The sequence below is a fragment of the Typopeltis vanoorti genome, chromosome 24 (assembly GCF_054136105.1).
Source record: "Typopeltis vanoorti isolate ZY-2024b chromosome 24, IOZ_Tvanoo_1.0, whole genome shotgun sequence".
Taxonomy (NCBI): Eukaryota; Metazoa; Arthropoda; class Arachnida; order Uropygi; family Thelyphonidae; genus Typopeltis; species Typopeltis vanoorti.
Window position 1 is genome coordinate 15,746,709 of NC_143572.1, and position 17,975 is coordinate 15,764,683.

General features: G+C 33.3%; 1 protein-coding gene across 1 annotated transcript in view; it reads left to right on the forward strand.

Moving 5' to 3' along the window:
- Arp8 (Actin-related protein 8) overlaps window positions 1-17,975 on the forward strand; it is a 156,034-nt gene that overhangs the window by 95,038 nt on the left and 43,021 nt on the right. The window contains exon 10 of the mRNA XM_090413311.1: window positions 14,294-14,440. Within this exon, the coding sequence (XP_090269437.1) occupies window positions 14,294-14,440 (147 nt within the window). The remainder of the gene's footprint in view (window positions 1-14,293; window positions 14,441-17,975) is intronic.

The window sequence follows — 17,975 nt, forward strand, 5'->3', positions numbered from 1 at the left end:
CCAATGTGCATTCCTGTTCAGTTGGAGTGATGTAATAGTTTCCATCTTAATATCAATTGTAAGCCAGCCTGTGAGTAAAACATCTTATGCTCAGTCAACAGATTTATTTTCTCTTTCTGGTGTTCTTTTCTGCTGTATCAGACTTCAAAAGGGAGAACGAATCTGATTTAGATAGACAATGTGAAGCAATATGTTTTATGTGCAGTATCTGATTATATGCAAAAGTATATATGGCAGGTGCTTCTCGCTTCACTATAGTCCTGACAACAGAAGCTCTCCAGACTTATTTTCCTCGTTAAAATAACTACTCTATAGGAAATGCTTCACTACAGTTGTTGAGATTTGTGCTGAAGTGGGCAACCTTATGAAATACATCAACAAAAAAGTTTGTTGACTAAAATACAAAACTTATCCAAGTTTGGAGCAGAATGTAGATTGTATTTGAAGGCCTATAAATGTTTGGTTTAGCAAAGGAGTATGGTGTGCAGAACCTTTGAAACAACCCTCAATGTGTTTATAATTTTTTAAGTATTTATCAAAGTGATCTGTTTTTACTGGAATTTCACTTGGATAGTGTCTGTTTTTAATATGAAAGATCAATAAAAATAATAAAAATACAAATGAAAGTTGAGGAATAATAAAAGTTTGCCACTCTAAAGACACTGATGCTTTGGTTAATGTGATTATTTATATACAAGTTGCATCATTTATATAAAAATGTTTAAATTTACACATACAATAAGAGTTCACAAGCAAAAAAATAATGAGGTGGGGAAAGAAAAGCAGGCAGTATGGGACATTGGAGCCTTTTTATAGTTTGTTAGTATTTTAAGAATGATAATTTCAATTTTTTTTAAATAGAATTTTCATGTAACATGAAAGTGATTGAACTGTTTTGATGATGTAATTCATAGAAAATGTAATTTGAAAGGAAACAAGTGTCATTTCAAGTTTTTTAATTATATTTGACTTGAATCAAATGGTATCTGGAGAGTTCATCGAATGACAAATTGTCGAAAAACAATTCACCGAAAATTTTGAATTTTTGAAAATATTATGAGAAAATTGATCCATTTAGAACAAAAACTGAACCATGCATAGGAAGATAGCAATGCTACTTTGATAGGAAAAAATTATAGAACAATATGGTTTCTTAGTCTTTCTTGTCCGATAACTGTTTCATGTCTGTTCATGGGACTGATTTGCCTGTTTCCGGGAAGAAAAGCCCAGCCATCTCTGTATTATGCCTGCTAACTTACTTTTAGCTAAAGGACTGATAAAAATTATGCTTGTCGTAAAAGGGATTCTAACTACCCAGGTCTTTCTAACTAAATGACTTTGTTTATACCGACTGAACTATGCAGGCTCTATTATTGTTGTTAGTAGTAATATGTGACTTCAATACAGTCATTATTATGGGATGAATTTTACTCAGATTCGCTATAAACGGGTCAACATTTTACAAGAAAATGTTGAACTGTTCCAGTTTTTAGTTCAGCTATATTCAGGACAACAAAGAAATAACGTGTCCAAATTATGTATTACAATAACTCTCTGACTTAGCGGAATTAGTAGAAGTTACCAGTACAAGAAGCTGTCTGCATGGTTCAATTTTCATTCTAAATTATCACATTTATCATAACATTATCGAAAATTTAAAATTTTTGGTGAATTGTTTTTTCAATGAATTGCATTTTTGACGAATTGTCTTTCGATGAATTGCCTTTTCGATGAATTTTCATGGAACCAATCAAACTATGATTATAGTATCGCAAGAAAAAAATGAATGCAATTGTTAGGATTAGTATTGTTTTTATCTCTCCTAATCTCTGGTGATTTTAAAATTATACTGTCTCCATAATGGGAAAAACTCTGCCAACAACTTTTTTCTTATTTTTGTTTATATGAAAAGCAGTTTTAACAGTTTATAGCGAATAAAACTGTCCCCCAGCTTTCATGCACCTACCAAACCCACACACACACAAGCCACACAAACAAACATGCAAGTGAAACAAAGTAAATTTGATTTCCTGTAGTAGTAAAGTTCATTAGACTGTATTTTGGAATAACAGGTAGAAAAAATTATTCTGAAAATTTTACATATTTATCCATGCTGTTTTCCTTCCTTTCTTTCTTTCTTTCTCCTGTTCTAAAAACTCAAAGTAAACCCTTGATAATTCTTTATCTTATTCTTTGAAATCACTCCAAGTAAATCATGAACTCTGTGAAAATGTACATGTTTTGCCAGACACCTTATTATTCTACTTGAAATAAAAATATATGAAATGTCACATTAATAAATGAAACAAAATAAATTATTTTCTTCTTATTGCGTACAGATTTGGTGACTTGGTTTTCATGGGGATAAAGGTATATTAGAAATGTTTCAGAGAAGGACTAATTAGGTGATATCTGCTTTGGTATTATTATCAAGGATTAGATAACTGGTCTTCTGCTCTCTCTCGCTCACTTCCTTTGATTTGTATTTATCCTTCTTGTGGTAGCTGATATATTTCCATTTGATATAAATGCTCTTTCCATTTCTTTGTATATTGCCCAGTCCTTCACTTACATTTGATAGATGCTACACAACAAATTGGTAACTAAATTGGAGCAAATGGGATAGGATGCTAGATTACAAAGTGCTATAGGTGACTAGCTGTCAGATAGGATCAAAAAATTGTGTATAGAAATGGAGTATCCTGATAGAGGAAAGTCACTAGTTGTGTGCTGTAGGATCTGTTTTTGTTTAACTTTTTTATTAATGATATTGGGACAGGTTTAAACAAAGGATATGTAGCTGTCTGCATGTAATGCAAAATTAGGGAGAACAGAAGTCAAGCAGATGTCGTCTTGCAAGAGGATTTAAGTACATTGTATGAGTAGGAAAGTAAGTGGAACTGTCATCTCAGTATTGCAGAGTGTAAGGTTTGGAAATTTTGAAGGTAGAGGAGAGATCTGAGAATGGTAATGCACAGGGACCTAAAGTTTAAGGATTGCATTGCACAAGTTCTGAAGTCTTGTGCAGTGGCATCAGATTATGGCAATGGCATGCAGAAATAAAGAGGCCATGGTTGCATTGTATAAGACCTTGATCAGTCCTCATGTGGATTATTGTGTACAGATTTGGTGAGACTTAGTTTTCATGGGGATAAAGGTATATTAAAAATGCTTCAAAGAAGGACTAATTAGGTGATATCTGCTTTGGGATGCAGAGAACTGGCTGTGACTTCTGACCTAATGTCCAGTCCTCACCTTGTGGTGCACCCTCTTAGGTATCTACCTGGATATTGAACGAATGAGGATGGGCTGGCAGTTTGGGATTTAGCCAACCAAATTGTATTCTTCTTATTATTATTTCGTGACATCCAGGAAGTCCAAAGACTCATTGAGGGCACCTACTCTACAACTGTCTCCACCCAATTCTCCAACTACAATCATCATCAACACCATCTACCGCCCACCACTAGTATTTTCAGACAATCTCAAGCATCCATGCCCATGGTGGGATTCGAACCTGCAATCTTTTGGCTGGAGAGTGGATACGCTAACCACTTGGCCAACCAGGCCGGCTTATTGGCTTAAACTGATGGTATAACAAGACACAGCTTCATGATGGCTGGGGCATTATCCATTTAAACAAGGCCCCTTTGTTTTCATCAGGGAACCAGAACAAACAGTGCAAAGTCAGCTGCTGGAGCAAATCCCAGGACACATCCTAACTCAACTGAACTCTAATGTTGATCCCAACTCAACATCACCAAAGCTCAAAGTTGTTCTATCAATATAAGAAACATCAATGGAAAAGAAATGGAACTTTAGTACTTATCCAAAAGAATTGGATAAGTACCAAATTGACATAATAGGAGTTATGGAAACAAAGACAAAAGCAGGCAATCTTTTTAAAACAAATATAAAATGTTATATTCAGGCAATAAAATTAAGGAAAAAGGACTAACTATAGTATTAGGATGGAAACAAAGACAAAAGCAGGCAATCTTTTTAAACAACAAATATAAAATGTTATATTCAGGCAATAAAATTAAGGAAAAAGGACTAACTATAGTATTCAACAGTAAATATGACGATAATTTTCTTGACAGACAGGCAATATCAAGTAGAATGATTCCGGCAAATATCAGAATTGGGAACTGGACAATAACTTATTTATGCCTGTGGTGCTTCTGAAGGTTCTGCTAAGGAAGGAATGGAGGAAATTTTTTTTTTTTAGGCATTAGAGAATGAAGCTGACAACAAAAAAGGAAAAGTTGGTCTTCATTGGAGATCTAAACAGCAGAGTAGGAAATTATTACCAGACATATAGGAATGTTTTAGAAAAATTTTGGAGAAAAGAGCAAAGTTAATAATGGTAAGTATCTGCTAGATTTCTGCTCAGGACATGGACTAGTTATTACTGGCACCATGTTTCAACATAAAAATGTGTACAAATTCACATGGAGAGAAGATGCAAGAAATAAGAAAAGTCCTCATTGACTATGTTATTGTCAACAGTGATGTTTCAGGACATGAGTATACAGAGGATTTGACATAGGAAGTGATCACTGTTTAGTGTTGAGCAGGATAAAATTGAACTTTATATTAAAAAGAAACAAATCTGAAAACACACCCCAACTCAACATCACCAGAGTTAAAGATTGGTACTATCAACATAAGCCTGAATGGCAAAGAAATGGAGCTAGCTGAGGAATTAGATAAGTGACAGATCGACATAATAGGGATGACTGAAACAAGAAAAGACCAAAACTGGTGAGCTCTTTCTGAGCAATAAATACAAAATGTTGTATTCAGGCAATGACCATCAAGGAAAAGGAGTAGCCACAGTATTCAACACAAAATAAGAAGCTAATCTTCTTGAATGGCAGGCAGTCTCAAGTAGAGTAATGTGGGCAAATATCAGAATAGGGAACTGGACAATGACTTATTTGTGCCTATGGTCCCACAGAAGGTTCTACTAAGGTAGAAGTGGAGGAATTTTTTTAAGGCTTTAGAGAAAGCAACTGACACAATGAAATAGGAAAAGTTGGGGATCTAAAATAGCAGAGCAGGAAATGATTGTCAGACATACAAAAATATTTTGGGAAAATTTGGAGAAAAGAGCAAAGCAAATAATAATGGCAAATATCTGCTGGATTTCTGCTCAGCATATGGACTGGTTATTACTAACACAATGTTCCAGCATAAAAATATGCAGAAATTCACATGGAGAGAAGAGGCAAGGAATAAGAAAAGTCTCATTGATTATGTTATTGTTGATAGTGATGTTTTCTTCTTGGTGCAGGACACCAGAGTGTACAGAGGATTTGAAATTGGAAGTGATCACTATTTAGTCTTGAGCAGGATAAAATTGAATTTCATATTGAAAAGAATAACATGTAAGAAACTTTTAAAGAGAATAAAAGTTGAGCAGCTCTCAGATGTGAACTGTAGACTAAAATACACAACAATTATTGAAGAAAAAAATGAAAGAGTTTGAGAACAGCAACCAAACCTTGGAGATTCAGTTGCAAGCCTTGAAAAAACACTGATTCAGCCAGAGAGGCATGTGGTGAGGTTATCTGCAAGGATAGAAAAATCAGAACTCCATGGTAGACGCAGGAAGTTAAAGAGGCAGTGAAGGAAAAGAAGAAAGCATATCAAAAGTTCCTGTCAAATAAGTCAGCTTGTTCTCTCAGAGAATACAGAGACAAATGTAAGAAAGTAAATAAACACTGTAAAACTAGCTAAACAAAAGTCATGGGGGGGGCAAGAACATAGAAAATAAATATCAAGAAGGTGGTAAGATATTCTGGAGGCTGTTGAAGAAGCTTAGAAATGGAGGAAAGAGTGCTGTAAAAGGATTTGATAGAGGTCAATGATAAAGGTGACATGAAAACAGGAGAAAAAGATATCCTTGAAGTATGGTGTGATTGCATTGAAAATTTGCTAAATGAAACAAAGTGATAGCAGTGGTAAAAAACACTCAACAGGCATACAGTCAGGAATATATATCCATACTTGAAGTAGAAAAAGCTGTCAAAGGCTTGAAATGTGGAAAGGCAGCAGGAGCATATGATGTTCGACCAGAAATGTTGAAGTATGGTGGTATAAAAGTTACAGTGGCTGCACTGCATAGTTCAGAAAGCGTGGACAGAGGAACAAATTCGTGATGATTGGAGTGGAGCTCTCATAGTACCCATATATAAAAAGGGAAATAAAACAATGTGAGAATTAGAGGTATTTCCCTATTGAGCATTCCTGGCAAGATTTATGCAAGTATACTTGAGAAACGGTTGAGAAGAATTGTGGAAGAAAAGCTTGGTGAAGAACAAGCTGGATTCAGGCTATATAGAGGCTTTACAACAAATAGTTGAGAAAGTATGGGAATATAACAAAGATCTATATTTAAGTTTTGTCGATCTGGAAAGGCATATGACAAGATGCCAAAAGAGAAGCCATTCAATATACGCTACAGTTATATGGTGTCAATTATATCAAGCAATACTTAGTCTTTATTTGAGTTGTAAGTCAACAGTTAGAATTGAAGGAAGTACAGGAAGATGGTTTAATGTTAAATCTGGTGTGAGACAAGGATGTACATTATCCCCTCTGTTATTCATTATCTATATGGATCACATTGTGAAGGAAAGTGGTATTAAACATGATATCAAAATTGGAGATGTTAATGTCAGCCCTTTGCTTTATGCAGATGATGTTATCCTTCTAAATCAGGGGTTAGCGAAACGGGGTAAATTATCCCAAGTGGGGTAAAAATTAAATTCTTGGGGGTAATGAGGATCAATAGACATAAATAAAATTATAGAAAGTGCGTTCCTTGTTAAGACAGAAATTTTTCTTCTGGTAACACTGCATTTATCCAATGTAATATAAGTGTTTAGGAGGCGTCACGCAATGTTGAACTCCAAACAATTTGGTTGCTAAGGTGTTGTCAAGTGGCTAAACAAATATTATTTGTCAGTTGTCTATTACCCGCCTTAACCTTATTTTTTGACATGTGTTTTTGCTTTAAGTCTATTTAAGTAGTTAATTAATTTAATTTATTTCAATAGTTCTGTTTTAAGTGTAAGATTTTCATTTATTAACCATATTTTTGTTTTATCTTAGTTCGATAATTTGATAATATATTTTCTCCTCTCGATTAATTTTCGATGGTCAATAATATAATTAAATACTGCCTTAATCTTGAGGACATGTGTTAGTGCCACGTTTACCAATTAAATTATTGTAAATTTAAATGAACTTTAAAAAACTTAAATTCAATCACTGTCTTTTTTACCCTTCAGATGACATCAACTAGAAAAAGAATATACCAGGAAGAGTTCCTCAATTATGGGTTTACACAAATAGAGGACAAAGTAATAATGAAACCACAGTGTGTTGTCTATTTGAAAGTACTGACTGCAGAATCTTTCAAAAAGAGTCGATTGAAGAAACACTTGGAATTTGCACCCACATATGTCTTCCAAACTGCGGGAATACTTTGTAAATTTGGAAATGTCTGTCAAAAGACAAAGACTGGACAGCAACTTGAGAGGTACATTTGATCAATGTTCAGCATCAAAGGCTAGCTTTGAAGTGGCCTGGTTGATTGCTCTAAACAAGAAACCATTTACTATTGGTGAGGAATTGGTTAAACCAGAAACTTTGAAAATGGCAGAGATGTGTGGTCAGAAAGAAGCGATGAAACTAAATTCAGTGCCCTTCTGCAAAAGTTGTGAAAGAAAGAATTTCTATTTAGCAGAAAATGTGAGGGAACAAGTTTTTTCTTCAATAAAAGAGAGTAAATGCTTTGCTATTCAGCTTGATGAGACTACAGATGTCAGTAGTAATTCACAGCTGATGGTGTATGTTCGCTACAAAGGTTTACATGCAGTTGAAGAGGAATTGTTTTGTTTTCTTCTCGAGTTGCGATCTCGTGGACTTGATGTCTTCAATAAAGTTAATGAATACTTTATTAACGTTAATTTAAAGTGGGAAGACTGCATTGCTGTGTCTGTTGATGGAGCTCCAGCTATGTTGGGTCATTTAAATGGTTTTTCGGCTTTGGCGAGAGAGAGAATAATCCAAAAATTGAAGTTAACCACTATATGATCCATTGCCAGGCACTGCTTGTGAAACATTTGGAACCTGCACTGGAAGCCATCATGCATGATGTTATCAATGTTATCAAAGGACATGCACTATTTCGTGAATTATGTAAAGATGGTGAGGCTGAACATACAGACCTACTTTATCATACAGAAGTGAGGTGGCTCTCATGTGGAAATGTTCTGAACCAAGTGTGGGCTCTCAAAAATGAACTTGAAATTTTTATGGTTGATCAAATGCATTTTCTCACAGATAAGTTTACAAACTCCTTGTGGGTTGCACATCTCACATATTTAGCTGATATTTTTGAGTATGTGAATGCATCGAACAAAGAATTGCAAGGAAAAAACATCAATATAATTTCAGCGAGAAATTATATTGATGTTTATCAATATAATTGATATTGATAAACATCAATAGAGAGAAGATTGGATCAAAGCTTTCAGCGTTTGGCTCAAAGCTTTTATATTGGAGAAAAGCAGAACAAAACAAGAATGCTACCTTTTCAAAGTTAGCTTTGTTTTTGGAAGATTGTGAAAATATTACTTTTGATGACATCAAGGATAGGATACAGTTATAAGGCATCTTACCAAACTCAAAGAGCAGCTCTTGGATTACTTTCCAGATCTTGATTCATACTGTCAGTTGGGTTGTAGATCCATTTAAATGTGAAATTGCTGATGTGCCAGAAGAGCCTCAAGGGTTGGCAGAGGCATTTCTTGAACTTTGATCCAATAATGAAGCACGTATTGAATTTGAAAACAAAGCAGATCTGTCATATTTTTGGATGTCAATAGCTGCAAAGGCTTTCAAAATTGCACATGAGGAGGCAGTCAAAAAGTTGCTACCTTTTGCAACAAAACCTACCTTTGCGAACAAGGATTTTCCACTCTAATGAACATGAAAACAAAGCAGAGAAATCGATTTGACCCTGGAGACAGTATCCAAATTGCTCTGACATCAAAATGCCCCAATTTTGATGTTATTGTATCAAAAATGAAACATTTCTCCAAAACCTGATGTGAAAAAGTTTTTAAAGAATCCTTTTGTTTCATAATGAGGATATTAATTTATTTTATTGCATTTATTTTATACTTTTTATATTTATAATTGTATTTTCCATATAAATAGATTCAATAAACCTTTTGAATTTAAATAATCTATGATTTTTTAAATATTTTAGATAATTTAAATATAAATTTTTATAAATTTATATTTAAATTATGATGGCATTAAATTATGGATTAAATTATGATTTAAATTATGAATTAAGATGGCAGAGGCATTTCTTGAACTTTGATCCAATAATGAAGCACGTATTGAATTTGAAAACAAAGCAGATCTGTCATATTTTTGGATGTCAATAGCTGCAAAGGCTTTCAAAATTGCACATGAGGAGGCAGTCAAAAAGTTGCTACCTTTTGCAACAAAACCTACCTTTGCGAACAAGGATTTTCCACTCTAATGAACATGAAAACAAAGCAGAGAAATCGATTTGACCCTGGAGACAGTATCCAAATTGCTCTGACATCAAAATGCCCCAATTTTGATGTTATTGTATCAAAAATGAAACATTTCTCCAAAACCTGATGTGAAAAAGTTTTTAAAGAATCCTTTTGTTTCATAATGAGGATATTAATTTATTTTATTGCATTTATTTTATACTTTTTATATTTATAATTGTATTTTCCATATAAATAGATTCAATAAACCTTTTGAATTTAAATAATCTATGATTTTCTCCCTTTCAAATCAAGGGGGGGCAATGTCGGTGTAAAAAAATATATTTTGGGGTAATTGGTAAAAAAGTTTCCCGATCCCTGTTCTAAATAAATCTGCTACAAGTCTGCAAGATTCCCTGACTAAAGTGAATAACTGTTGTAATAGATATGGTATGAAGGTCAGCATTACAAAGACAATGAAAATAGGCAGAAAATTGAAAATATCAACTGCATTGTGAATGGAGAACCTATAGAACAAGTAAAACATTTCAGCTACTTAGACATAATTTTTAGTGAAGATGGTAAATTAAATATGGAAATAGACAATAGAATCAACAAAGCTGGTATAGTAGGAAGTCAATTGAATAGATTCATATGGAATAAGAGAGAAATTAGTGAATGCTAAATTAGCTGTATACAAGACAGTGTTCAAACCAATTTTAACTTATGGATGTAAGAGCTGGGTCAGAAGTAAAACACTTGACCAAAGACTAGAGACTGCAGATATGAGTCCTGAGAAAGATTAGAGGTGAACAGATGGCATTAATGGCAATATCATATTAAAAATGAGGATATTAGGAAAGAACTTGACACTGTCAGCATCCAGGAAGGAATGTGTTAGCAGAGCTAATCTCAGGTGTTATGGTCACTTAAACAGAATGGGCGAGGAAAGATTAGCAAAACAAATGTTCTCTACCAGGTTGGCAGGAAAACGACCCAGCAGAAGACCAAAATATAGGTGGATTGATACTGTACAAAGTTCCTTAGATGATAGAAATATAAGATCTGATAATGTTGGTGTCTTGACAAGTAACAGACTGATTTGGAGGAAAATTGTAGATAGGAAGTTAGTGATGATGTAATTTTTTTCATGTAGTACTATCATATTCACCCCTTGAGGGTACATGGCAGGAATTTGATGATTAAAAAGAAGGGTGTATAAGAAAGTTTAGAAATGAATCAAATTCTAGTAGATAGGCTTATACATTGGTTACTCATAACTATTATTTTTCCAGAAATAACAATGTATACTAAAATATTAATTATAAAAACTTTAATATTTTACTGTATTTTGCAAAATATTTTGGAGACTATTGAAAAACCTTAGAACTGGAAGAAAGAGTACTGTAGAAATAATTAGAGATGATAAAGGTGACAGGAAACCTGAACATAAAGATATTCTAGATATTTGGAGTAATGACTTTGAAAGACTGTTAAATGAAACCAGCAGTGTCAGCATGGTGGTAGAAAACTTCAAACAGGAATACACTCAGGAATACATATCCATACTTGAAGTAGAAAAAGTCATCAAAAATCTGAAATGTGGAAATGCAACTGGAGTAGATGAAATTTGACCAAAAATGCTCAAATATGGAGGTATAGAAGTTTTACAGTGGCTGCATTGCATAATTCAGAAGGCCTGGTCATAGGATCAAATTCCAGATGATTAGAGCAGAGCTCTCATAGTACTCATCTGTAAAAAGGGAAATAAAATTGAATGTGAGAATTACAAAGGTATTTCCTTACTGAGTGTTTCTGGTAAGATTTATTCAAGTCTGCATGATAAACAGCTAAAAAAAAATTGTGAGAGGGGAGCTTGGTTAAGAACAAGCTGGATTCAGGCCAAATAGAGATGATTGTGATCAGATTTTCACTTTAAGATAAATAGTTGAGCAATCTTGGAAATATAACAGAGATCTATATTTAAGTTTTTTTGTAGATCTGGAAAAGCATATGACAAGGGTGCCAAGAGGAAAGCTTTCAGAAAGCTCCGGTTATATGGTGTAAATGGGACATTATATCCAGCAATACAGTTTTTCTTCAAGCTGTAAGTCAGTAAGCAGTTAGAATTGAAGGAAGTACAGGTAAGTGATTTGATGTTAAATCATATATGCAACAAGAATGCACATTATCTCCACTGTTATTCATTATCTGTATGGATCACATTATGAAGGAAAGTAGTATTAAATCTGATATCAAAATTGGCAATGTAATCTTAGCTCTACTTTATGCAGATGATTTCTGAATAAATTTGGTATGAAAATCAGGAATAAAAAGACAAAAAAAATTGAAAATAGGCAGAAAGATGGAAAAATATTAACTGACTGTATCCTGAATGATGAACTAATAGAACAAGTAAAACATTTCAGCTGTTTAGGTACAATTTTTAATGAAAATGGCAAATTAAATATGGAAATAGATAGCATAGTTAGTAAAGCTGGTATGGTAAGAAGTCAGCTGAATAAATTTATGTGGAATAAGAAAGAAATTAATCAAACACTAAAGTAGTTGTATAAAGACAGTGTTCAAACCAATTTTAACTTATGGATCTAAGAGCTGAGTTAGAAATAAAACATTTGATCAAAGACTAGAGCCCACAGATATGAGAGTTCTGAGGAAGATTAGAGGAATGAACAGATGGCAGGACATTAAAAGTGAAGATATTAGAAAGGAACTTGATATTGTTAGCATTCAAGAATGTGAGAGTAGAGCTAATCTCAGATGGTATAGTCACTTAAACAGAATGGGAGAGGAAAGATTAGCAAAACAAGTGTTCTTAGCCAGTTTAGTAGGAAAAAAGTCCAGAGGAAGACCTAATGTAGGTGGATTGGTACAGTAAAAATGCCTTAGAAGACAGAAATAAACATCTGATAATGTTTGGAGTCTTGACAGATAACAGATTAATTTGAAGGAAAATTGTTGATTGGAAGTAATGGTGCAACTTTTTCATGTAGTACTGCCATAATATCCTATACTATCCTCCTGAGGGTACATATTAGGAGTTTGATAATATATAATGGTGATGCTTTGGAATGTGGGTTATGAAAATAGATTGACGGAATGTAATTTGCAAAGACTCATCAAAGGAGGAGGAGATATGATTGAGCTATATAAGTTGGTAAGGGGTTGTTATTGGGCTAATATGGAAGAAATTTTTCATAGAATGGGAGATGGAGTAGAACAAGAACATCCCTGGAAACTATAAAAGGAAAGTGAGCAAGATCTTTGCATTTAGAGTGGTTGGTGAGTGGAAAGCTTTGCCTGAGAGTGTAGTGAATGCAGACAAATTGAATGAGTTTAAGACTTGGTTTTATGATCTTTGTGTGTGATGGTATGTACCTCTCATAATGATTCTTTTGACTCACTACATGGAGGTCTAATGTCAATAATTTTAATCTCTAAATTAGTTTTTTGTGACATAAATGTATTATGTATCCCTTTCATATACCAAAACTAGGTCTCTTCTTTGACTGCACGTGTTACTCTATTTCTGAACAGCTGTTAGCAGATCCTTCTAACCATACAATGTGCTTTTACAATAGGATTATGTCCTCTGAAGAGAATAGTTAGGTTGATTAATGACTAATTTCTCACTAGTTTATTCTATTTTCTTTCATACTGTTTAGATTTTTTCTCTATACATATTCTGCAGTTTTCATGACTAATTTCTCTAGTTTATTCTACTTTCTTTCACACTGATGTTTAGATTTTTTTCTTTATGCATATTCTGCAGTTTTATTGGTCACTGTACATCAAAATTTACTTTTTATAATTTATTCCACTTTCCTAGAAATCTATTAAGAATCGTGCATTGACCATTTATTCATTCACAAGTCAATTCTAGACCCACAGAATAAATGTTTCACCCTGTCTCTCTCTGCTGCTGCTGTTTTTTGAGCAGAGATCTCTTCATATATATTTCCTAAAATGTAATTTTTTTCCCTAAACCTTTCACACCCATTTACATGACTAGTATACCTTAGGTTTAGTTGTATCATTGAAGGGAAAACATCATAAAACAATATTACAGTGCACGCACACACACAATACATAGTACACAGTCAGTCTACATTTTCAGGTGAATTTGTTTAGCATGTTTTTAAATGAAGGTTAACTTTAGTTTAACTTTACACTTTAACATTCTTTTGATCCCTTCAAGTTTGCCATAGTTGACTGTGACCTGCATTTATAATATACAATTCCATAATTATTTCAGTAGTGTGCAGTGTTTATATCTGTATTATACAGTGTATGATACAATTAACTCTCAATGTAGTCAACTCGTAGAGACCACAGATATAGTTTGTTGTAGTAGATAGTCTGTTACAATGAATTTCTTTAGGAGCTGCATTGCCTGAAGATTCAAGTGGGACTGTTTTGGCAGTTTGTTAATGATCTTGTTACAGTAACATTCTGTTTAGTGAGAGTTCACTATATAATAATATTGAAAAGTAAGTAAAAATTAAGATGTATCTGATTCTCTGAATTGACAGGTGAAGAGTATTTTGTACAGCTTGATAGCCAGTTTTGGAATTGATTTATAATATTGTCAGTGATTGTGACAGACTTGATTCATCATTCTTTTCAATGTTTTATCACTGATTATATTGAAACATGCATAGTCTTGACTTGAAACATTCAAAATTCTTCAGTATATTAATTTTAATAATATACATTTTTTATAGGTTGGGGATGAATGTCTTGTTGCTCCATTGGCACTTTTTCATCCAGAACTTTTTGGCTTAACAGGTAATAAAGAGACTAGAATTCTACAAAGGTCTCAAGGAGATTCTGAAGATCCTCATGATGAAATTTACCTTATACAAACTCAGGTATAATTTGGCTGCTAATTGAATACTACTACTAATAATAAAAAAAGACATATTCACTTTTAATTTGTAATCTCTAATACTTTCAGAAACTTTGATTATTATACTTTAATTTACGCTTTTAAGAAATAAAAAAAATTGATTTCATTAAAATATTAAATAAACTTCACTATATATTGCTAGAAAAGCAAATCAATGCATTCATTCATTAAAAAATTATGGAAACAACTACTGTGTTATAGTAAAACTTCAGTTTAATATAAACCAGAATAATCACTCAATGTTTCGACTTTCATATCAAGGTCATCTGGAGTATATGCATATATACAAAGAAACAAGCTGCATTACAATCTACATGGTATGGTAAAGTCACAGTAATTTGGTCAGCCATTAAAACTACTGGCCTGACCTCTGTTAAAAAAAAAAAAAAAAAAACCTTACTACATCAAAGCTAGAGTCCTGTTATTATCTATTTGGTTACAAATCATTAACAGATATATTAAGCCAGAGAGTGACATGCTCTCACATAATTACTCATATAAATTAGAACAAAACGATATAGATGGTGGCCAATAAGAATTGAAATTATTGCTTAGAGTCCTAAAGTAAGGATTTGCTGAAAAACTTGAACTTAAGTGACTGAATGTATGCCATCCAGATTCTTGGTGTTTTTATGCCACCATTATTGTTAAGATTTGGATGGTTGATCAAAATTTCACAGGCTTCTTTAAATTTGCATTCATACCAGGTTTTTGCATGATGTAAAGAACAGATACTTTTCCAATTACTTTGGTGTAGGGTGTTAAGAGCATGGTTTGAGAGACCTGTTGTTACCAGAATTGTTAAATTTAATGTGTCATTTGTGCTCTTTTTTTTATGGATAGGAATTATGCATCCAGTTTCACCAATCAAAGAATCTAAGGTAAGTTATAGGTGCAATGGATATGGCATACCCTAGAGTGAGTGGGGGGAAGGAAACTTAGAGGAGTTGAATATGTTTTTTAATTTCATAGGTGGTTTAAAAGTAGCATTAAGTTTGCAATGGTGTAGACTTCTATTTATTTTATCTAATAACCCTTTAATGTATGGTTTTACTGTAATCTATAAATATTATATACTGCTCTAGTTTTCCATTTATTCTTTGCAAATAAAAGTAATTAATACCTTTATCATCCAAAAGTTGAACTCTAAAAGATCCTGGAGATTTCTCTTAGCACTGATTTGGCTAATTTTAAACCATCTTGGAAGTATTAATTTTCCTTGTCATCATAGTTTATTCACAATGTGAAAAGGGAAAAGAGATTTATATTAAAAATTAAATATTGCAAATCATGGTCTTCCAAGTCTCTCTATCTTGAGCTAACTGGTAGATGTCAGATGGAGTTTTACAGTTTTACATATGTATTGCCAAAATTGTTTGCATGGTCTTCCTCTACTGCAATTGCCATCTTCTGGTTTGTACAGGAGGGATTCCACAAAGGGTGAGACTTCAGGATGTCTGAGTTAATGTCTAAGTCATCTGAGTTGTAGTTTTTTGACTATATTGACAAGTGGTTCTTGCTTAGCCAGATTTAGCACAGCAGAGTTAGTGACACGGTCCATCCAAGTGTATCCAAGGATCAGGCTGAACATGTAGTTCCAAAGGAGTTAATTAGAGATGTAGTTTTTTTTGGTGCTTATTGTCCAGGTTTGAGAACCATACAAGAAGATGGATCTGCTGGTTGCATGGTATAGTCTTAATTTTGTCTTTAATGATGATTTCCAGATAGAGTGGAGTTTGTTATGGAAGACTAGAGCCAGCTGTTTACGTTTTCTAATGTCATTTTCTGTATTGCTGATGTACGATCCAAGGTATTGAAAGTCCTTTACTATTTCTAAGGGTTTATTGTTGATATGAAGTATAAAGTTTTCGTAACCTATTGAGAATACTTTGGACTTTTGGATGTTGATCTGTAGACCAATAAGTTTAGCCTGTGCCTCTAGTAGACTGAGATGTTTTTGTGCATTTGTTGGTTCTGTATCAATAAGCATAACATCGTCAGCAAAACTAAGATAAGTTATTTGCATGGTGTGTGTGAATGTTCTAATGTTAAACCAAGATCTTCTGTGTTGATGGTCCGGAAGATGTAGTCCAAGCATACTAAAAACAAATAAGGTGCTAGTACATCACCTTGCAGGACTCCTGTTGTCACTGGAAAGGATTCAGATGTTTCTGTTTTTAAAGATTAAAATAAAGTAGCATTGTAATCTTTGTAAGGTGCTGAGATTGCTTGTATGAGTTTTGAGGGTAGAACATAGAAGCTGAGTATTTTAAACATTACTTCTCTATTAATGGAGTCAAAGGCTTTTTTGAAGTCTATAAAGGTTAAAATGAGTGGTAAGTTTTTATCATGTATATGGAACAGATACAATGTATCTGTTCCACTGTACATCATTTTTTTTTTTAGAAATCCAGCTTGGTTTATTCTTAAAAGTGGTGCTAAGTAAGGTTATATTCTATTGAATATCATTCTATTGTAGATTTTAACTGTGGTTGATAGAAAGTAATACCTCTGTAGTTATCCATTCTATTAAGACTGCCCTTTTTTGTGTATAGAGACAATAAGGCCTTGTTTCCATTGTTGAGGTATTATTCCAGTGTTTAAAGCGTCATTCATTATGGCAAGGAGATTGGAATATGTATTATACCTAGCATTTTTGAAAGCTTTTGCTCTGATTCCATCAATCCCTGGTGACTTTCCTGTTTTGGTTTGTTCTATTGCTATTTTTAGTTCCTTTTCAGTGGTCTTCTCAATTTATTGGTAGAGTGGTGGTTAGATGCAGGTCTGCTAGCTGGCTTGAATGTTGGGGATTATCAACATTCAGTAATTCTTGCAAGTAGTTTCTCCATTCTTTCATCAAGTTCAAATTTACTGATAGCTGTCTACCGTTTTTGTCATGTGACAATGTTTCCACTCCTTTTTGTTTTATGATGACAGATATAATTTATCATTTGAAAAGTGTTTCTAGTATCCCCAGTTTTATTATAATTTTCGAGTTCCTTGCAGTATTTATTTATTTGATTTTCTTTGTATCTGATCATTAGTTCATTGACCTTGTTATTGTCTAGTTTATCTTTATTTCATTCCTGTTTAAGTGGTAGAGTTTCCTTGCTTTATTTCTTTCATCTATATATTTTTCAGTTTCAGGGGTAATCCATTTTTCCAAGTCTTTTTTGTTGCTATTTCCAAGAATTTTGTTGGATGTTATGTTTATTGCTTCAATCATACCCTTATACTTTTCATTAACTGGATCTTTAAGAATGTTTTCCATATTGTCTTCTAATGTGCTGTGGAAAGATGCTGCAATTTGTGGATTATTTAGTTTGTCCCAGTTGTATCGTTTCTTTTTAGGCCTGTTATTTTTAGAGGCTTTTAGTGAAAGTTTAATGTGGCACTGATTATTCTGTGATCAGAGTTTAGTTCAACCATATTATATGCTCGACAGTTCTTGATTGATATGATTCACTTTCCATTGACTAGGATGTGGTCTATTTAGG